General features: G+C 42.1%; 3 protein-coding genes across 3 annotated transcripts; 2 read left to right on the top strand and 1 right to left on the bottom strand.

The window, feature by feature from the left end:
* Window positions 1-13: 13 nt before the first annotated feature.
* Window positions 14-3,724, top strand: ndufb9 (NADH:ubiquinone oxidoreductase subunit B9). Its single transcript, XM_079232343.1, has 4 exons — window positions 14-144; window positions 1,351-1,543; window positions 1,945-2,058; window positions 3,136-3,724. The coding sequence occupies exons 1-4, from the start codon at window positions 56-58 to the stop codon at window positions 3,265-3,267; spliced, it is 528 nt and encodes a 175-aa protein (XP_079088469.1). The 5' UTR covers window positions 14-55; the 3' UTR covers window positions 3,268-3,724.
* A 398-nt stretch (window positions 3,725-4,122) lies between these two features.
* On the bottom strand, window positions 4,123-10,178 carry LOC306748731 (uncharacterized protein; the record flags this gene model as incomplete). The annotated part of the gene is made up of 6 exons (XM_079231943.1): window positions 4,123-4,281; window positions 4,374-4,569; window positions 5,274-5,490; window positions 5,581-5,715; window positions 6,748-6,988; window positions 9,543-10,178. The coding sequence occupies 6 exons, from the start codon at window positions 10,176-10,178 to the stop codon at window positions 4,123-4,125; spliced, it is 1,584 nt and encodes a 527-aa protein (XP_079088069.1).
* Window positions 10,179-17,296: 7,118 nt separating this feature from the next.
* Window positions 17,297-19,894, top strand: pomca (proopiomelanocortin a; the record flags this gene model as incomplete). Its single annotated transcript, XM_079231942.1, has 2 exons — window positions 17,297-17,413; window positions 19,292-19,894. The coding sequence occupies 2 exons, from the start codon at window positions 17,297-17,299 to the stop codon at window positions 19,892-19,894; spliced, it is 720 nt and encodes a 239-aa protein (XP_079088068.1).
* Window positions 19,895-22,440: the final 2,546 nt, after the last annotated feature.

The following is a 22,440-nucleotide window of genomic DNA, read 5'->3' as shown; positions in this document are numbered from 1 at the left end:
CGCCGCTCCCCGAGAAGGTGACAGCAGCGGACGAGACAGGGCAAGAAGAAGAAAAATGGCCGCCGCCTATCTCACCCACCACCAGAAGGTGTTGCGGCTCTACAAGAAGTCCCTGAGGCACCTGGAGTCCTGGTGCATCTTCAGGTGAGAGGTGACGCGTTCCGGGAGGCTTCGTGGTGGGTCGTGAACCCACAAATAAAACGTGTTTTGTTTGTTTTCACGGTACCGAGAAGCTCAACGGTTACCGGGGTCACCCGCTCCTCCGTCGGCCGGGCGGCAGAACCAGACGCACCGAACATGGACGTAAACACAGACATCATCTTTCATGATACACATGAAGATAGTTTACGTTTCAGGAACTCGCTTTGGTTAAAATGGCGCTTTCTCATTGTCTCCCGACCCAAAACACTGTCTGAGAATATCTGTTATTGTTTTTATTAAAGTTATTAATCAGGAAATCAACTCTGTTCCTTTATGATGAGCTGAATAATTGGATTATTTTTGCTGTGTTAGTATTAGTTTAGTTCAGCAGGTATAGTTCTTATTTATATTATTTATTTAGGCATCTATTTATTATTCAAGATATTTACTGTCATATGCACAGATAACAGCAGTTAAATGAAAAGTTTATTCTGCTAGGTCCTTTTAACACAGAATAATAATACACTTAAGGTACAAAATAGTTATAATAAATATTATACAGGCTGGCCTAAAAACCTTTTTATTCAGGAAGGCATTTTTTACCTTGAGTTAATTTATTGTCAGCTATTACATTCTTATTTTTTATGGGTTGCTTTAACTATGTTTTAATCGGTTTTATTTGTTTTTGCATTCTTCTTCTTATTATTATTTCCGTATACAGGAAGTAGTTTAAAATTGCAATTTGTAATATCTCTGATTTTTTTTTTTTTTTTTATTTTTTTTTTTACTTGCTAATGTTAAACACGCGCATAAAAGACTGAAAAACACCAAACACAACTGGACATCTGAGACGAGTATTTGAGAATATATAGTTATCGACAAGGATCCCTTAAATGTGGTTATAGAGAATATTGGCCAAGATAATGTGATTTTAATTTTAGAGTTTAAACAAAAAGTAAACTTTGCTCAGTGATTTCTTGTTTTATCTGCCGACACACAGACGTATCTATTGTTCTCTCATTGTGGATCTTTGTCATTGGATGAAAAATATTGTAATTGACAACATAACGTGAGAGTTATGAAGAAGAAACACTGTAGATTTTCTCTCAAAAGGAAGAAAGTCCTCCTCCACCCGGATGTCTTTTCCGTTCTCCGGTTCTCCCCTTCTGCGCTCCCATTTGTACGATCTTTATTGTTTTCTGGTTTCAGAGACAAGTACCGGTTCTACGCCTGCATGATGCGAGCTCGCTTCGACGAGAACAAGGAGGAGAAGGACATGGTGAAGGCCACCGTGATGCTGAAGTCGGGCGAGGAGGAGTTCTGGGCCAACCAGCACCCGCAGCCCTACATCTTCCCCGACTCCCCGGGCGGGACGTCCTACGAGAGATACGAGTGCTACAAGGTGAGCCCGGAGGTCGTGACCCCGTGGGCACGAATGTCTTCTCACAATGTGAGACACGAAACACAGAAAATCTGCTCCAGAAAATAAACAACGGCTACAGTAAATTTGCAAGTTGTTTGGTATTGTTTACCATTTTTCCATGGAGTCGGTTGGCTGTTGAGTCGCTACCGCCCTCTGCTGGAGAAGTAAGGGCACTGCAACTGGACGTCCACTACATTATATACTCGACAAATTCTGTCCTCTAAGGTTAAAAACAAGGTTTCCCATTGTTGTCAAGCGCCTCATTTGCTCTTTTAAAATTCGCAAAAGTGGTTTGTTTTATTTAACACTTGGATGGGATTTATTTAAGATATTTCAGACAGTCCCAACGTGACGTCCTGAGCTCTGCTTTGTCCCCGCAGGTCCCCGAGTGGACGCTGGACCACTGGCACCCCTCAGAGAAGGCCATGTACCCCGACTACTTCTCCAAGAGGGAGCAGTGGAAGCAGCTGAGGATGCAGAGCTGGGACAAAGAGGTGGGCAAGGTTCACATCCCGCCGCCTCGAAACTGTCGATTGTGTTTCCGCTGCACTTCTGATCGAGGAAAAATAAGCTCTGTGGGAAACAATTTATTTAACAGTTTATGATACTTGATTGAACATCACTTTTATGGTTTTTTTTTGGAATCTTTAAGGAAATAGCCAGAAGTAAGAAGCATAACTTTAGGCTACACCGCGGTCACATGACCTCAACGTCTTAAAGACCTCTGCGGTCTCATTTAGACACTTTGGCTTCAGTATTCTCCCGAAAGGTGTATTTAATGTCTGAGGATGATTTAACCACAGATCTTATTTTAGACATCTAACCAAAAGTGCAAAGATTCTGACTCATTGAGTTGAAAATTCCAACTAAGTTTCCTTTTTTTTTTTTTTTTTTTTAATACAATATAATTTTCAGTAATTTTCCAAGCAGACATGCTGTTTTAAAACCATCATTAATTGATTATCTTTGGGTTTTACACTGATGATCCTTCGAGGTGTGGCCCCGCGATCGAACCCCTTCACTGTTCTGTCATTTCATGGAGAAAATAATCGATGAACCGATCGCGTAAATCAGCAGTTCCCAACCACCGTGGGTCCCCTGGTACCGGGCCGCACCGAAAGAATGGATAAAAAAAAGAATCGAGGCCGGAAATGTTTTATTTTTGAAAAATGACCAGATCCGTCCGTCTGTGCGTCACCTCAGACGAAATTACGTTACGTTATGGATTAAAATCAAGGCAACGACCAAAAGACAGGATGTTGTAAATGGAAGCGGGTTTTCAGAGCTTTTTTTTGGCTTTTTTAGCTCTGAAAACCCGCTTCCATTTACAACATCCTGTCTTTGTGAAGCGGGTTTAAGTTACGGAGCAGACGGGGCTCAGGGCTCCCAATAATTCGGCGTAATGGTGAGTTGTACTTTGATGCACGCTAAATTGTCTTTACGCGGTCGTATCACTTTATTACGTCATATTCCGTGAAGATATTGTCTTACACGAAACCGGTCGTGACGTTAGGTTGGCACCGCTGGCGTAGATGACTCCGGCCTCTTTGTAAACGTCTGTGTGGTTCCAGGTCGCCCAGCTGAAGGCCGAGACTCCAGCCGGAGGCCCCGAGAACGAGGCCCTGCCTCCGGCCCGCGTGGAGGGAGAGCTCCCGCCTCTGTGGTGGCAGTACGTCACCCGCCCCAGGGAGCGCCCCGCATAAACACCCTCCACCTCCCGGGGTCGGGGGAACAATCCTCAACAGCAACAGCAACAACACGGAGGCTGGATTTACATATTTCTGTACAGTTGCTAGTCGTGCAGGCGGCTGAGAAAACAACCCGCCTGAATTCACACTTTGGGAAGTCCTGTAGATGTATCCATGAATACCTGTCACTATTCCAATAAATAATTATATGATGTGAATTGCGTGTCGTGTTTAACTGCAAAAGAAAAATCTCCACATCTATGACTAATTATTATATTGAGTTGTAGTTTGCACTATCTTGACAGGTGTCACTATAATAATAATAATAATAATAATAATAATAATAATAATAATCCAAAAGTGAGTGAAATCCATCATTGTGTGTATTCATGTGTTCATGTGTTCATTTACGCTGAGTTTGAAATAATGAATATGCTTTTAAAAGAAAGACTCAGAATATAAGCAGGCATACATACAGCATCTATATAAATGTTTATTCTTTTAATCAAACTATTGTCTCATTCATTTGTGTCATTTAAGGTTTATTGTATGCTTTGTGTTCTCATTGTTAGTTTAAATACTACATTTACTCACTTTTTACTGTTTACACACAGACTTCACTAAATGTATGTAATGGACATTTGGTTTAAAGTCATGGAAAATACATGAAAAGTCATGGAAATTTGGTTAAAGTAATGAAAACTCATGACAATTTGGTTAAAGTCATGGAAAAGTTGTGTATGAACCCTGGAGTAGGCGTCACTCTTTTGACATATTTATTTTTTAAAGCAGAAAAAAAGAGCATTTGTTGAGGTCTATTTTCAGCAGCGGATTAATACATAAATTGGTACATTTGTGAGTATTTGGGCTTCAGACTGTCCCGGCGTGCGACAGCCGCGGCCTGAAGTTGCGCGGTCGCGTCATCATGGTGACCGCCTTCAGAGAGTAGAAGTCTGACTCCTGCCAGGAGAACCAGACGATGCCGTCCGGCCCCAGCAGGTTCTGGGCTTTCAGGGAATAGCGCCCCCCCTGGTGGTGAAAAAAGGGTTCCAGCGTTAAGTTAAGCAATGAACCCGTTCTGTGGTTTTCTGGACAAACGTTTCATTCTCGTCGCTCGCTACCTCGTAGAAGACGCCGTTGAGGTTGGCGTAGAAGCACTGGTGGAACCACCAGCCGGCGTGGCTGATCTCGGCACAGATGTTGCCGGTGTCCGGCGTGCTGAAGCCGCGCTGGTCGTGGTACCAACCGAACGAATCCTCCACCGTTCCGCTGAACCCGGACACGTGGAGGCGGTACTGGTTCTCCTCGTTCTCTATCCTGCACGAGGAGGAGAGGGAGTCATATTAGAAGAAGGGATCCACGTCTGCCTGTCCTCTGCATGGTAGATAGAAGTGGGCGGAGTCACCGTGACGTCACTCCATTGGTTTGAAGCATCGAGTTCAACATTTTGGCCGTCGCCATCTTGGTTTTTTTTGCAGACAACTCCCGGACCGCGAGTTGTCATTTATATAGACTTCTATTCAACCAGAGGAGTCGCCCCCTGGTGGTCAGGAGAGCGAATGCAGCTTTAACACATGAAGCATAGACTTCTATACAACCAGAGGAGTCGCCCCCTGGTGGTCAGGAGAGCGAATGCAGCTTTAACACATGAAGCATAGACTTCTATACAACCAGAGGAGTCGCCCCCTGGTGGTCAGGAGAGCGAATGCAGCTTTAACACATGAAGCATAGACTTCTATACAACCAGAGGAGTCGCCCCCTAGTGGTCAGGAGAGAGAATGCAGCTTTATCACATGAAGTATAGACTTCTATACAACCAGAAGAGTCGCCCCCTGGTGGTCAGGAGAGTGAATGCAGCTTTAACACATGAAGCATAGACTTCTATACAACCAGAGGAGTCGCCCCCTGGTGGTCAGGAGAGAGAATACAGCTTTAACACATGAAGCACAGACTTCACTTTTCAGACCCGGAGGTTGACGTCTGGTCCGTCACTACTGGTCTACGTCGTCCAGTCTGTCTACCTGAAGCTGTGGTAGAGGGCGTGTCTGTGGGCGTGGCTCCAGTCGTGCAGGTCGATGCGCAGGCTGTAGTGGCCCTGGTTGGACAGCAGGTGGAGCTGTTGGTTGCCCAGCCAGTGTTCCTCTCGCGGCTCGCCGAAGCCGTCGCGGTACTCCGACCAGCCGCGGTTGAAGCTCACCAAGCCGCCGCGCCGCCGCTGAAGCACCGTCCAGCCTCCGCCTGGAGCACACGCCAAGAACACGTGTCACGCACACAGATGTACGCGTCTTTGTTGCCTTGTACTTGCTAACGCGGGCGTGCGTGTCTCACCCTCGGTCTCCATGTCGCAGTAGACGGGCAGGGCGTGGCCCGGCGACAGGATGATGGTGTAGACGCCGGAATGTCGGACGCCGTTGTGATACAGAGACGCACAGTCCGACGGACAGAAAGAGAGGCGAGGTCCATCTGAGGGGCGGAGACAGAGACTAATAATAAAAAGAAAAGGAAAAGATGGCGCTTCTTTCAACTTCAGTGCATCATGGGAAATGTTCCTGCAGGTAAACACAAAGGTTATGGTTTGTAACTAACCATAACTGCTGTATCTTCTTTGTTGAATCAATTCAATTTAATCGAGCACTTTGAAGATTAAATTAATGGATTACGTTGTTTCTTTTCAGTGACATTGAAAAACACACAATACAAGACGAATTCTGACCATTAATGATCCAAATTACAGATCTCTTTGTTGTTTAATTATAGCAGCTGGTCTACAAGGATCCAGACTCATTTATTTTTGCAAGCTTTCCAAAAGTAATTTCAACGCCCTGAAGTTAGTAAACCATAGAAATTCCAACATGTTATCCTTTTACTTGATTTTAGTAAATTATAGTGTTTTTTTCTTCATAAAAACACAAAATTAAAATGATTAGAAAGTAAAAGATTGTATTTTTTATGGATTAAAACAAATTGTGTCATTAGTAGTTTTAATGATGTATTTTTAGAGCTGGTGTAAAGAGGTCATAATCTATATATATAATATATATATATATATATATATATATATATATATATATATATATATATATTTATGTAAACATCTCTTTCAAACAACTGTATTTAGTTTCTCACCAATGCTACATTTTACGAGATTTCATCTGAACACATCATGATAACGTTATTTCACTGAACAGAGCCTGAACGCATCATATTGTAATTGAACAGAACCTTCATTCGTTAGCCGTTAGCGGTCCTGCTAACGTTACAGCTAACGTTACAGCTAACGTTGCTAGCTCTCTAGCCAATTTAAACACAAATTGGTTGTTCACAATGTAACATTATATACAAAATAAATACAGAATAAATATTCAATGCCCTGCAGCAACTCACATGCTGCAGCGTGCCGTTTTTAGATTGTGTTAAAATGTTCCAGTTAGGTTGCATGAACATCATGCAACATGCAATTCATGCAACTCACCACTGTGTCGGTTGCATGTGTACCTGGCGGCAGTGTGTCTCGCATGCCGAGCAGCGCCGTCGCCCTGACCACGTTGGCGGCGCAGCCCGCGTTGCGGCTCAGGCGCTGCGCGGCGGCGGCGGCCGAGAGGTTGCGGAGTTGCGCCTGCAGCTCGTACAGCAGCGCCTCGTGAACCTGGAGCAGCGTGTCGGCCTCGGCGTGACGCAACTCCAGAGAATGCAACCGCTGGTCCAATGGCGACTCCAAACCAACACTTTCATTGTTCTCCTGTTGTAATCAATGGGAAACAATGGGGAAAACCAATTTATTGTTAAGTGTATTTAAATATGTGGTCTAAACTTCAAACACAAGACTTCCAATAGAGTTTGAGGTTAAAGGGACAGACAGTGTGTAACATTTGGGATTATTTGGCAGAGATGGAATATAATATTCACACTTGTGTTTTAATCAATGCGTAATCACCTGAAACTAACAACTGTTACGTTTTCTTTAGCTTTATATCTACGTAGGGAGCGGGTCCACAGAGTCCACCATCTTGTGCCGCCATGTTTCTACAGCAGCCCAGAAGGGACAAACTGAACGCTGGCTCTAGAGAACGCCGTTTCACATTTTGACATTCTCGCTAGGTGCCAAAACCCGCTAAATTATGGGAGTTACTGTCTACTACACACTCCCTCGTAGACACTGTTCAGCGAGCGTGGACACGTAAACAAAAGTGAAACCTAATTTAATCAATTGTCTGTTGTATTTAGTACAATCACATAAAAAAGAAGAAAAAAGCGTGGCCAGAAAGAAAATGTTGTGTGAAGCCACTCAATGACGAGATGAGTCTGCGTGGTCACAAGAAAGTGGAGGTAAAGGTAAAGAGCCGATACGCGTCTGAAGAGAAAATGTACGTGTAAACTATCATTTTGGTTATTTTGTTTATCTTTATTTGTGTGGTACAGTAAACTAAATCAACAAGATGCCTGATCACCAACATATTTGTATTTCAATCCATTGAGTAGCTTGTATGCTAAAATCTGAAGAGGGAAAACATTGCTTTTCTAGGACTCTCGTCAGCAAACAATGGCACCATTTACAAAAACAAACACAATCAGACAGCAGTCTGAGCTCGACTTTGACCAAGGGTGGCCTCGTAGACACTCCAGCCCAGAAAGGTGCTCTCTGGGTCAGCCTCACTCAGCCGGATGCAGGGACCCGACCAAAAGGCCTGCAGCTAATCCCGTTAGCATTCAGGGTTAAGGAGGACTTAGTGGGTGTCAATACAGGGAGATAAAGACAGACAGAGATACATAGAGACAGAGAGAGAGAGAGAGAGAGAGAGAGAGAGAGAGAGAGAGAGAGAGAGAGAGGGGGGCGCCCCCCACTGGTATTAATAGTTTTTGTGGCATTGCCTGTATGGTTTCTGTTCAGTTTTAGTGCTAAAAACAATTAGCTTGTGAGGCAGTACGTGAATATCAAAGAACAATTAAATGCCATCTGGAAATGTGGATTTTTGTTTATGCGAGAGAAGATCATATAGCCTCTGGATGGATGCATAGTAAATTCAATTTCTCAAAAATGTGTTAAAATAGATGAATAAACAAATGTTTAATCCGATGTAAAGACTAATTCCAAGTGTCAAATTATTAAATATAGATAACAATTATTTAAAAAGTGGTAAAATAGCTCATTTGGGAGAAGATTAATTTATGAAATGTTACTTAAAATAATAAAAATTAATTGACATGCCTGTGAAAGAAACACTTTGTCTTTTTGGAGTGAAACTACATGTCACGGCTCGACCTTTTTTGTCTTTTCCCTGTGTCCCCTGTTCGCTCCCTGTTACATGTGTGTGTGTGTGTGTGTGTGTGTGTGTGTGTGTGTGTGTGTGTGTGTGTGTGTGACGTGGGCGTGGCTTCTGGGCAACTGGCCTCATCTCCACACCTGTCTTCAATCATCTCATCAAATCCTCCCTGTTAAAACACCCTGGCTTCCCTCTCTCCAGTTGGCAGATTATTTCACCATCTCCAGTGGCACGTTGACTCTCGGCCTCGCTTGGATTTCGATCTCTCTCTCTCTAACAAAACATCCCTTCTGCTTCTCAATTCAAACTTCTTTTCCTGCCTCTGGAAAATAATATATCAATTTACTTGAATATTTTGTCAGTAATAACATCATATTGAAGAACTACTTTGACATCACAAGCTTCGATGAGAAAAGAAACTAGCTGCTGTTTGTCGCTTAATATTTACTGAGTGGTATCAGTCTTCACATTTAAGTCTCTGCAGGAATGCAAGTTCAAGTATCTTCATTCAGAAAGCAAGCAGATTTTTGCCTAATAAAATTTGACTTTCAATTTTTTTTAACTCATGTTTTTAATTTGTTTTAACTCATCAATTAAAAAATAGAAGAAATCACTCTGCATGAGCGCGAGTCCAGGAAGTGAAGACGAACTCGTTGGAATGATGACTTGTAATGTCCCCGACAACCTCTGCAGTCTCATTTCGTCACTTGTTAGGGGACACGTAAAAGCTACAAAATAAAGTGGTATCTATCTACTTATGAATTGTAAGTCGTAGAACAAAACGTGTAAATCTTAAACTTGTGTTAACCACAGATCTTATTTCAGGCATCTAACCAAAATCCTATTTAAAAACCCTCTGACTTTGAGACTTTTGAGGGAACCTGAAGTGAAACAATGCAACCTCATATCCAGGTGTTAGGACTCACTCCTGCAGGACTCTATTTACAACTCGTTGCACTATTTCTTTAAGAAAGTTAAGCTGCCATTTCACTGATCACATACACTGTAAACTAGTGCACAGCAGTGTACCTGCAACTCCAGGGTCTGGACTCGATGGCGGTGGTTCCTCACCTCCTCCTGCAGCCCTGACATCGTCTCCCTCAGCTCCTCCAGCTGCTCCTTCCTGTTCTGGTTCTCGTGGAGCCAATACGAGATGTCGTCGGTGCAGCGGAACATGTCCGGGCAGCGTTGCTGCGACGTTCCCACCAGCACCGGAGGCAACGTTGCCGTCAGCCGGCACCGCCCGCTGGACGTCAGGTGGCTGCTGTACTCGCCGCACCGTGCCGATGAATTGCCAATCGTCCGGTTGAAGGTTTGGTTGGTTTCGTCATCAATGCCGGTGCTGCCTCTGCGAATCTCCGGCGAGGCGTTCGGGGACAGGTCGGAGTGCGTTTCCAGGAGGTAGGGAGGAGGATGCCAGTCAGCGTCCTCGTAGTTGTCTTTGTCGATGCCCCAGTTGGTGTCAAAGCTTGTGTCCGGTTCATCTCTGCTTGTCTGGATGTTCATGTCCGGTACATCCCCGTTTCTTTCTGTGAGGATACTGGGGTGCACATCCTCATCGTGTCCGATATCTGGGTGTTCATCAGAGGCCGCAAAGTTCCCAGTGACATGGTCACACCGACGGGTCAGGAAGGCAAAGGTTAGAAACATGGATTGCCACTTCATGCTGAACATTCAGTAACTCGCCCTCCCTGATTGTTGCTGATGTATAGCAACTTCAAGTGAAGACATCGGTTTCAATTCGCTGAATCAACATCAGACGTCTTAGCTACAAGTTGAGGGTCAGATGTCTCCCAAAGTTAGTCTTGGTTTGTAGGATGGGGAAGAACTGTACAAAAAACATAGATGAAGAAGAAGTCTTGTGAATTGTGACTCAAATACAAACCGGTTCTCCCTCTTCAAACTCTGTAACACCAGCCAGGTTTCGAAGGTACTCAACTTGGTCCAGTGGCCCAAGGACTAGTGCTTTACCATTAATTGGATTGGTAGTGGAAGAGATCTATGAAAGTCCTGTTAACCTTTAGCCCAGGAAACAGGGTTACAATCATTGAGAGGAGCCATTTTCCAGACATCATTTTGGTTTTGTCAGCAAACCTTGAAGTCCTTGAAGTGAGAAACCCCTTTGACATGATAACAGAGACAGAGACGATGGGCCCAGCCAGGTCAAAAGAAAAGTTCAGACCTGCTAGTTGAATCTTCCACTTTGTTTGAAACCAACTGTTGAAGAGCAGAAATAAAGTCTGGATGAAGTTTACACATACTTTTGACCGAAAACACAAACGCACTGAGCAACTTCAAGCTTTAACGTTTTTGTATATCCCATTTTGTGGCATACAACTCTGGGGAACATATGACCATGAACATAGGATCCTTTGTTATGTTAAATGGTAAATGGACTTGCGCTTGTATTACGTCTTTCAAGTCGTCCGACCATTCAACGCACTTTAACACTATGTCATTCACACATTTACACCAGTTCATACACTGATGGCATCGGCTACCATGCAAGGTGCCACCTGCCCATCAGGACTATCTGAGCATCCACACCCTGATGGCACAGCCTTCAGAAGCAATTTGGGGTTAAGTGTCTTGCCCAAGGACACATTGACATGGACGACATGGATCCAACCGCAGATCTTCTGATTGAGAGACAACCCGCTCCACCTTCTGAGCCACAGTCCCTCATTCTGTACATATAACTGTTGGGAACATAGGACCCTTTGTAGTGATCCGATTATGTGCCATAAAACTCCACTAAAACAATGACCCCACTAAAACAATATGGCAAACTATGTGAAAACTATGAACAAACAGGTGCAAGAAACTGAAAGTTCATGGAAACCCTGGACCGTGAAAACAATACATGTTGGTGCATTCAAGGATGCTCAACATCAAGTTCTAGTCAGCTGATGCACAGCAACCTTAAAGTAAGAACCAAGTGTTGACACTGGCCATCCTTACTCCTGCCATTGGACGTAAAAAAAACATATTGTCATGGAATTTAATCATTCAATATCATTCGTGTTGCACCTTCAATGCACCTTCAAGAAAGTTTTCAGAACAGTCCTTGCGTTCAACTGTATCACCACACGATGGCATTGCAACTTTGACTACACAACTAAAGGTTAATACATGTTGACTGTGAGCTTCTAAAGCACTGGCAGCAAAGCCAGTGAGCTAAAGCTTCTTATTTTTAAAACCAGTCCTTTCCTTTGCATGAATTTTACATTGAAGTTGAAACACTCACACACATCACACTCCTACCTGTTGCCCTGTACGTCCCAGCATTGCAACGCTGAATTCATCGCAATGGAAAAGCATCAGGACAGCCAGGAGACTACTTGTGTGTGTGTGTGTGTGTGTGTGTGTGTGTGTGTGTGTGTGTTTGTGTGTGTGTGTGACGGTGTGTTTGTGCACCGGGTATGACATCTTATCCTGATAATCCTCTAACGGGATTGGCAGTCATTGGCCTGGAAGGTAATTGATTACATTTAATGGGTTTAGAATAATGTGACGACAAGTTACAGTCACTGACATCGGATAACATTTATTTTAACAAGGGGTTGCTGATCTGTTAATTTCATGACCATACAGTAGATATTTAAAATAAAATATGTCTATATGGGAGAAGTCCTCATTGTTGACCAATCCATCATATTAATAAACCATAAACAAATACCCTTACATACTCTCATACCATTTGTACATGTTTATATAATGCGTATAATGCCTGATAGGAGAGGGACCTTTAACAGTGTCTTTCTGGAGGTTTAGAATCAGTCCTGCAAAGTTAATTACATCCCATGTTACGAAAATGTCGAACACAACAAACCACATAACGATGATATTGGACACAAGTTCCTCTTAAAGGTGTCACTTAAGAGAAAAACTGCAGTTCTGTAAATATTTATTCCAGGTAATTTAACCTAACATGTAATATTATTGGTATTTCTGTGCAGTGCAGACCAAAGGACAGACAGACAGACAGTCTGAGAGCAAAGTGCTTCCACTTCTGACACCGTGTCGATAATGTCATCGCTGGGCTCTTCTGCTGGTTTTGTCATGCCATTACCTCTTCATGTTTTCCCCGAGCATGTGGGCTGAATGAAGGTTCAAGGCTGTGGGAGTCCTCTAATGGGTTTATATTTACCTGCCGGCCTCCAGAAGATGCTCGGTTTGTTCCATTAGTAAAACAGAAAAAAAGAAGAGTCTTTGTCTGAATCTGACTCGAGACAGAAACAACACAACTTGACTTCTCAATCAAAAACAGCTTGAACGAAAATGTATGTTTTGCAACAATGTTCTTTTCTCTCTTTTTTCACATTTTGAGAACACAACAAGGTAAATATGCATAACTTTGTCGAGATCCTTGTGTTTTAACAGAACAACGTTTAGCTTTAATACAAATACACAGCTTTGACAAAAGGTCTTAGAGGGAGATTCTTGGTGGGTGTCAACAGTTTTTGGAGACAAAAGCCTTCAGATCAGAAGCCAATCAGCGTTGGTTCCTGTGTGAACGGTGCGAAGAAAGATGAATCATGAAGGAATGAAAGGGGGCCTCAATGAACAGCCAGGATCTATGCTTTAAAGAGAGGCTCCTGGAGGATGTTGAAGGCAAAGGTTAGGGGCTCATTTGTCTATCAGAGGCTCCTGGAGGATGTTGAATGTTAAAGTGAGGGTCCTCGTTGTCTTTCAGGCTCGTAGAGAGGCTCCTGGAGGTCACAGAGCTTTAAAAAATGAAGTTGATCCTCGTCAACCTTTTCCCCGGTGGTCAGATTAATCATTAGTCACACAGAGGGCTAAGAGAATGGAAAGCTGCTGCAGCAGGTGTGTGTGTGTGTGTGTGTGTGTGTGTGTGTGTGTGTGTGTGTGTGTGTGTGTGTGTGTGTGTGTGTAACTGTAGACTTGGACCCCGCAGGTTTGAATCCCCTCTTCACGACATGTCGGCTTGGTGTTAATCTGCATGATGCGTCGGCTGACATTTAACACGTACGGTGGTGGAGGGAGAGTTGCACGGTGCATTTTCTTTCTTTTGTGTGCCGCTACGTTTTCATCCTGGAGTCTCCAGCATTGGAGTTTGAAGGTCGATGCGTTTCCTTCCGTGAAACCGCCAATTAAACAACAACGTCAATTATGAAAACGTCAACGTGGATGATCAGGAAAACAGCTTATATGACCTGCTGCGGTCACGAGGCGAAAACAGACTCATTTTTTTCCATTATGGAACGCCAGTGGGATTCTTCAATTGGATTTTTTATCCATTTTAATTGGACAATCTTCACAAATGAAAGCTTCAAAAGTCACAAGAGTTTATTTACTGACGTATTTTATGTATTGTAGAATCTTTGTTTATGATTTCTTCACCTTGTGTTAACCACAGACCTTATTTCAAACACCCATTTGAAATAAGCCTCGTTGGCTTTGAGACGACGGGACCGGAAGATGCTGATTGGTTTCTGGGTTTTTAGGACTCGTTCCTGCAGCTCTGTAAGTCCAACCGCATGCCGTTTCCGACCCGAGCAACGTCCTCGTCCCAACTTCTCACATGCTGTCGCTCGGTTATCGGACGTTTGCCGTCAAACAAAAACACACAAAGTTTGGGCGTCAAAATCACTTTAGTTAGGTTGAGCAAAAAACATCCTGGTTGGGCTTCAAATAGATACGTAAACTAAGTAAAACACGAACCGGGAACATAACAAACATTCATGAAGTTACTTTACCAGGTCACAAGGTACAAATCAAGAAAAAAACATGGTATAAATCCCCAAAAAAAGAAAAGGAAAACATGTTAGGTACCAAATTAAACATAAAAATCAGGGCTAGAATAATATATACTCCCCATGTACAACCTCTAAACACAACTCAAACAATAAATAGGATTAGGGGTTAGGCTAGGGTTAGGGTGAGGGCTTAACCCTTTATAGGGCTCTTTAAAAAAACTTTGTGAGGGAAATGACCACATATGGTTACATGCACGATAAAGGGCTACATGGCTATGATAAGTCCACAACACCTTTGGGACACGAATACCGGTCACCTGGTTGAAAGTCCTATGTTTGTTTCCTTCCACCTGCAAGGTTATTATAGCTTTGTAAACCTGCTTGTGAGAACCAGAAAGCTCTCAAATGTCTTTGAGTATTTTATTAAAGAGACATTTTGAATAATTTAGCTGAAGGACATTTTTTTCACCCCTAACCTCCCCGACCCATTTCGCAGGTGTCCTCCTCCGTCCAAGGCCAAGGTCCCGGCCTCGATGTGTGCCGCTGTCTCCGAGGAAGAGAGTCCGGTGGGGAGATCGGGATGTTGGCAAGGCCAGTCAGGCACGAGATACATTTTGATAAGATACGTTTGTTATTTGGGTTTTGGTGATTCCTGACGTCAGGAAGAGCCGCCCGCATGCACACAGTGTTCAGAGTTAAGCGACCGAAAGTCACATCTTCAAAACAGAACAGCGCGATACACTCCCAGAGCTTCTTCTGCTGGGCTGATGGGATTACATCGTAGATACTCGAGCGCCCGGTGAGTCAGAAGCCAAAGGGTGCCTCCTGCGGCGGTATCAGAGGAAGACGGTCCACGTTCAGGCCGCATTGTTTTGAAGCAGTAGAACGTCTTGTATGCGTGTACTGCATGCAACAGTGTGTACTTCGTAAGTAACTCCTCCAGACTCTTTCCTCAGAAGATGAGAGGTAGGTTCAAATAATCTGTTTACTCGTTTTTTTTTGTCCGAACAGCTTCAATGACAACATGAAATGTTCGATGAATAAATAAATATCTTCATGTGTTTTTATGTTCCGACTTTAATGCTTAACCTAAAAAAATCTGAATGGTTAATATACCCGTACTAAATTCAGATTATCTCCTCAACCACAAGCCCTATTTTAATAATTAAAAAAGGTATAATATACAGAAAACCCTCGGGAACATAGCTAATAAGTTCATATATGTGTTACTGGTATATTGGTTTATGATAGTGCATAGAAAAGGAAAAATATATATACGATGGTTTAAGTACTGCAGGACGGAAGGTGACAAAGGAAGTGACCGGATGTGGGAGTCAGGTAATGAAAGGGTCACACATTAAAGTATTGGACCAATGTTGGCCATGATGATAGCGCTAAAAAATGGTTGTTAATGCTGAAGGGAAGATGAATATTTACAGAATTTCATGGCAATCTGTCCAATAGTTACAAAAAAAGAAAGTCAGAAGATTACCAAAGTCAATAGGATTCATCCTCTGGGGAACATGGATGCCATTTTTGGCATAAAAAAAATCATAAAACTGGAGGAATATAAAGTTGTTTTAGCGTTTATTTATTTATTTGAAAGTTCAGCTTTTTGAGTTGGAGAAATTTCCATTGGAGAGCGATGACGATGACAATGATGCTGATGCTGATGTGCTGTGTGTGTGTGTGTGTGTGTGTGTGTGTGTGTGTGTGTGTGTGTGTGTGTGTGTGTGTGTGTGTGTGTGTGTCCTTGGCTGATAGTATATAAAGTCGCCTGGTCAGTTGTAGGACCAAAGCGGAGGGGAGCAGCAGAACTCTGTCCACCAGCTGAACGAACTGAAAGCAGCAGACGAGCGGTGAGTGTCTTCATTATCTGTCTGACTATTATGACGTTTTTCTTTATTCAATTTATATTAAAGAGCTGTGCTTTCTATATTTTACTATATATTCTAAACAATGTTTAAACTAAAAGGAGGACAGATTTAAAAAGTAAAAAACTACACAGTAATAATAATGATCATAAACAATATCACACTTATACAATACATCAACACAGTGATTACAAAGTGTTTTATAAGCGGTGAACAAAAGATAATGAATAAAGAGTTAGAGAAATATGATGAAAAGAAAAACGTGTTAAAATGTTGAATACATGAAATATGAAATGCATTCAATCATATGTGTAATAAGAGAGAATAGAGTAAACTTCTCGAAAATGACAATGTGAAATTATTCATTTTTGAATTATGAAATATAATTCAATGTCAACATAGATAAAATAACATGATGCACATTATGCAATTGAAATTAACAAAGTTATTTGTTATCTTAAAAATAACTATGTGTAATGATTTTCGGTGATTAAAAAGCAAATATTTAATGACGTGGTTATTTTTTATTTTGTATTTATTCATCTGAAACAATTGTGGAAATTAAAACCGTTTTCTTGTGTTTAAAATATTAATTGTGTCAACCTGCCGTAGAGTAATGTTTGAGCTTCATTATTAAAAATGTGTTTAATGATTGCAAGAGAACATTAACCATGAAATCCATACTTATGTCCTCTCCAGGCTGCCGTAGAACCGGGGTTTCTGTTAAAGTGTCAGGAATTTCCTCATTACTGTATATTTTTAAGTGTATCACTACTTTCTTTTGAAGTGACTTTTTTTTCTTTCTTTTTTTAGTCAACCGTATTTTTTTCTCTATTTTCGTTTTTGAGTTTTACTCTACAGTGTTTCTTATTTTGAAAATATGTAAATATATGACTTTATTTAGCGTTTCTCTGTGCTGTAAATATGTTTAAGCTGTGGGCCAACAGTAAAATAATGTGGATGTTTAAATGTATTGTTTTCATGGACATTGGTAGTAATTGTAGATTTTGTTCATGTTATATTTTGGATGATTATTTATTAACATTTACTTTTAAAACCATTATCGGGGTTTTGTAAATACAAATTAAAGCCAAACGAATTAAGTTGAATGGAAGTGTCATGAATGAGAAGCTTTTATTTTGAAAAGACTGCGGCCGAATAAAATAACCCTGTTACGCGTTGCAGAGAAATGTGTCCTGCGTGGCTATTGGTGGCTTTGGCGGCGGTGGGCGTGGCCAGAGGAGATGTCAGTCAGTGCTGGGAACATCCCAGCTGTCAGGAGGTCAACTCTGAGACGAGCATGATGGTAACACACACACACACACACACACACACACACACACACACACACACACACACACACACACACACACACACTGTTTAGATCAACATCCATTTTATTAAATTGTGTTTGTTTTCAGCATTTAAAAGACGAGAAGATTGTCTGGATGTCATTAGCATAGCTTAGCATAAAGACTGGAAGCAGGGGGAAACTGCTAGCCTACCAACACCTAATTAAATTAAATTAAAATGAATTAATAAATACATGTGCATGCTGTCAGTAGAATATAAAGGAGGAGGGAATCGTTAACTTTGTATTTATTAACAAAGCGTCAAAGTGCTTGTGAGCCAGACGGCTGAAAGGCAGCTAGTTAGCTTAGCATTACTCATGAAGCTCTTATTACTCCTCCTTTGAGAAAAATGTGTCAGCCGAATTCATGGACAAATAATAGAAGATGAAAAATGAAAAGGTAAAAAAACTTTAAAGACTTAATTTTCCTTTTACTAAACTTTATTTTAAAATATTTAGTTGAAACATGAACCAGCTCAGAAAATGAAGGAACAACAGTCAAACATTCGTCATGTGGATTTGAGTCATTTTTGAAAAAACTTTTAAAAGGACTTTTAAAATACATAACAGCATAATGCCGTGTTCACACCGGACGCGACGCGAATTTGCGGCGCGACCAGATTCCATGTAAAGTCAATCCACAGACGCGCTGCGGCACGAATTTGCGAATTTGCGGCGAGATAGACGCGTTGGAGGCGGCGCGAACAGAACGTTTGACCTGGGGCGAACGAAGCGAAGGACGCGGCGCGAATTCGCGTGAGTTGAATTCTCCCAACTCTGGCGGAGAAATCGCGTGACGCAAAGTTGCGGCAGCCAATCAGCGTTGAGAATCAGCGTTGAGAAGCTCCGCCCGTCACCACCGCCGCCTCCCCGGTTCTGAATGAAACTGCTGCTGCTCCGCCTGAACCAGCGCTGACAGCGGCTTCATTGAGACGCTGCTGTGGGACTACGGATAATAGTATGAACCCAGACACCATGGAGTTTGATGTTCCGACATATGTGGAGTTTACACAAAAAGTATGAAGCAGAACTGGTGGTTATTTCCATGGTGGATGGCATAATCGGTATCGTTTTACGGAGATACGCGAGACGCAGTTCCTGGAGGAGTCGGTGAAATTCACCGAGCTGTGTGCGGCTACGGATGATGTTATGAACCCAAATACGAGGGCGTTTCATGTTCCGACATGTTTGGGACTTCCACAACAAGTATAAAGCAGAACTAGTGGTTATTTATTCCATGGTCGATAGCGGAAATGAAAGCTTCGTCGCTTGTCTCTCACAGAGGCAAGCAACAGAGCTAAGCCACGCCCCTTTGGTCGTGCCGCGAATTCGCGTTTGGTGTGAACACCCTCTTTCTACTCGCGCGAGTAAACTTCCGCGGTGGACGCGGCGCCGCAAATTCGTGTCGCGTCAGAAAAACACGAAAAACACGGACAGAAATAGAACATAAATCATCATCATTTTTTTAATTTCAAGCGGTTCAAATGTCAGTTTGACATGAATGTGGAAAGAAATGTCTCGTAAAAAGTTTGTCTCCACGATAAAGGAGGAGAAACAAAAACGTGAATAAAACAAAATGAAATTAAAGACTTTCTCTATTTTAAAATGAATCCTCAGCGGAACCCTGCCAGAATATTGACTTCTTCTCCAGCTTTACAATAACAATAATAATTTGTTTCTAAAACTGTTTTTCATTGAAGTGGAAAAATCAAATCTCGTCAACAAAAGAAGACGTATTTAAAGACGTTTAGTAAAACAAGGTAAAGACGTTTAAAGAGAAGTTGAATCTCTGAGCGTCCTCCATGTTGACGCCCCTGTGCTCTCCTCCTGCAGGAGTGCATCCAGCTCTGTCGCCCCGACCTCACCGCCGAGGTGCCCGTCATCCCGGGCGCCGCCCACCTCCAACCCCCTCCTCCATCAGACCCCGAGTCTCTGCTTCCCCTCTCTCTTCTCCTCCCCTCCTCCTCCTCTTCCTCCTCCTCCTCTTCCTCCTTCCCCTCCTCCTCTCAGGCCAAGCGCTCCTACTCTATGGAGCACTTCCGCTGGGGGAAACCCGTCGGGCGCAAGCGCCGCCCGGTCAAAGTCTACGCCTCCAACGGCGTGGAGGAGGAGTCGGCCGAGCTGTTCCCCGGGGAGATGAGGAGGCGGGAGCTCGCCGCCGCCAACATGATGATGGCCGCCGGCGAGGAGGAGAAGGCCCGGGACGTGGCCGAGGAGGAGCAGGAGGAGCAGGAGGAGCGGCGGCTGGGAGGCGACGTCCACGAGAAGAAGGACGGCACGTACAAGATGAAGCACTTCCGCTGGAGCGGCCCGCCGGCCAGCAAGCGCTACGGCGGCTTCATGAAGAGCTGGGACGAGCGCAGCCAGAGGCCGCTGCTCACGCTCTTCAAGAACGTCATCAACAAGGACGGACAGCAGCAGGAGGGAGAGCAGTGAGGAGGGAGGAGAGCGAGGGAGGAGGCAGGAGGAGAGGGAGGGAGGAAGAGGAGCAGACAGACCTTCAGATCAGGGCGCGGCGATATGGAGAACGTCAAAATATCGCGATATCTTTCCAGCAAATACGCCTCGATATCGACGTCGCGACGATATCGAGGCGTAGACGTCGATCGGGCCGATCGGAGGAGTTCAGGAAATGACATCACTCTTTCCTGCCCGTTACGTCGATATCGCCCGGCAACCCCGTCTCCTAGAAAATTACGTTTTTTATGCAAATAACGATTTTTTATGATCGATTAATCTGCAAATTATCGACGCCCCCCCCAAAAAAAAGCGTCCAACAAACTGAAAGACATCCTGTTTGCAATGATATGCAGAGAAAACGTGTAAATATTCACATTATTACACGTCTTGTTGGCTCTTTTGCTAAAAAACAAACTCTTAATTAAAACAAATACAGAGAGATGATTTAAAAGGATCTCGCTTTAATGGGTGCGAGTTTATTTGTAAAGCGAGGGCGGAAATTGTCAGTAAAAAGTTTAAGTATCAACAAAAAGACACAAAAATATGTGATCGTCTCTTTTAATGCGTCTTATATTTTTCTTTCTGTAAATAATAATGTGCTGTAGTAACGTAACTTCTAGGAGACGCGATTCCACGCTGGCGGTCATGTGTTCTGCTCCTCTGGGATCGACGCTCTGGTTTAAATCAGCCAACTAAAACCACCCGGTTAAGCTTGAGAGTTATTGTTGTCATGATTATTAAATGTTAAACTGTAACTCTACGAGAGAGAGAGAGAGAAAGAGAGAGAGAGAGAGAGAGATGAGAGGAACAATGTTTTATATATTGATTCATGTAAATAAATGTAAATGACATGAAAAACATAAAGTTATTTGCAAGCAAAAGACATAAGGAATGTTTTTTTTACAATCTGTCTGTCTATCTATCTATCTTTATATATATATCTATATATATATATATATATAGATATATATATAGATATAGATATATATATATATATATATCTATATCTATATATATATATATATATATATATATATATATATATAATGTATATATATATAATGTAGTACCACAACATTTCCACAAGAGAGCAGCGCTGTACCGACACAACACTAGAGAGCATGATGACATGAAATATCCATATTTTAGTTCTGAGGGTGTTTTGATACTCGGGCTGCGGTCCAATATTCCAAACCCCTCCTAACGTGTTTTTCCTAAGGAAAGGTGGGAAGGAGCTAGGAAAGGTTTAGAGAATCCCACTCCTCTTTCACTGAGCTACGTAGTTATGATGGCGACGTGGGTCTGCAGCGGTGAAACTACACTGTTCAGAAGATGGACGACAAAGAAGACCAGATACTTTGTGTGTTTCTTAGTGTTCAAAGTATTACTTTTTCAACAAGGTTGGAATATAAATTAAGGAAATAATATTAAAGTGAAACCAAGGGATCATCACACAGAGTTTAAAGCTACTAAACTGAAAACTGTGGGGCAGAATTATCTTTCATAAAAGGAAGGTCCAGTGTCTCTTTGCTAAAGGAGCTAATGAAGGAAGCATTGAAGCTCCTTTCCTTTGCATGTAGAGCCGTCGGTCAGCTCTTAACGCGCTTCTGATCCGACCTTTAATGAATGGTTTGCTGCGTTTCCTTTTTGTAATAGTGTGAATTAAGTTAATGTATTAGTAATAATATTGAGTTCAATAATAGTAAAAAAATTTAATAATGTATTAGTGAGAATTCTAATATATTCATAATTCTAATAATATTCAAATATGAGTACATATTTTAATAATGTAAATGTATTAATCATAATTATAATATATTTGTAATAATATTCAAATGAGTAAACATTTGTATAATGTGATTAATGTGTGTTTCCGCCCCATAGGGTTTGGCTTCAAGTGATGTGAGTGATCATGTGATCAAGTGTCACAAGTCATGTGATGTGATTTGAGTTAAATGTAACCTTTAGATAGTGATAATATTTTAATTATTTATTAATGTTAAATACCTGACACTCAGTGTAATTTTATGACACACGAAACGTTTTATTCACACTAAATTGTGTGCAACATAATATTCTTGGGGTGAATTTATTACTGTGGTATGCTCTCTATACTCTCTCCTGGCTTATTTCTCCTCCCTTCACATTTTTATGTACGACAACGTTTGATAACATTTAGCATTAGCGATATTACGAAAGACCGTTATGCTAGATCAAGCAAATTCACTTCTCTTAAGCAAAACCATTTAACTTTGGCCATCTGAATAACATTGAGACACACTTAGCGTAGCAATACATTTGACGTTCTACCAGAGAAAAAATCCCCTTAATTGACTTACGTTAAATGCTTGCTAGCATGATAACCGAAAGTAGTATTAGTTAGCTAATAGCCACCAGCTTCAATGACACATACTGCTTCAAACCACTCGAGGTTAACACATCACTTTATACAACAATAAATGGCCTGTATTAGTAAGTATATTTAACTATTATAGCGCATATCTATATATATATATATATAT

The sequence above is a fragment of the Taurulus bubalis genome, assembly GCF_910589615.1.
Source record: "Taurulus bubalis genome assembly, chromosome: 16".
Classification (NCBI taxonomy): Eukaryota; Metazoa; Chordata; class Actinopteri; order Perciformes; family Cottidae; genus Taurulus; species Taurulus bubalis.
The sequence above is the reverse complement of the archived record's forward strand: the minus strand, read 5'-3'. Positions and strand labels throughout refer to the sequence as shown.

Coding starts and splice junctions, on each gene's coding strand:
- ndufb9 (XM_079232343.1), top strand. CDS start 56: ATGGCCGCCGCCTATCTCACCCACCACCAGAAGGTGTTGCGGCTCTAC. Junction 1,544..1,944: donor AGAGATACGAGTGCTACAAG/GTGAGCCCGGAG, acceptor TTGTCCCCGCAG/GTCCCCGAGTGGACGCTGGA. Junction 2,059..3,135: donor TGCAGAGCTGGGACAAAGAG/GTGGGCAAGGTT, acceptor GTGTGGTTCCAG/GTCGCCCAGCTGAAGGCCGA.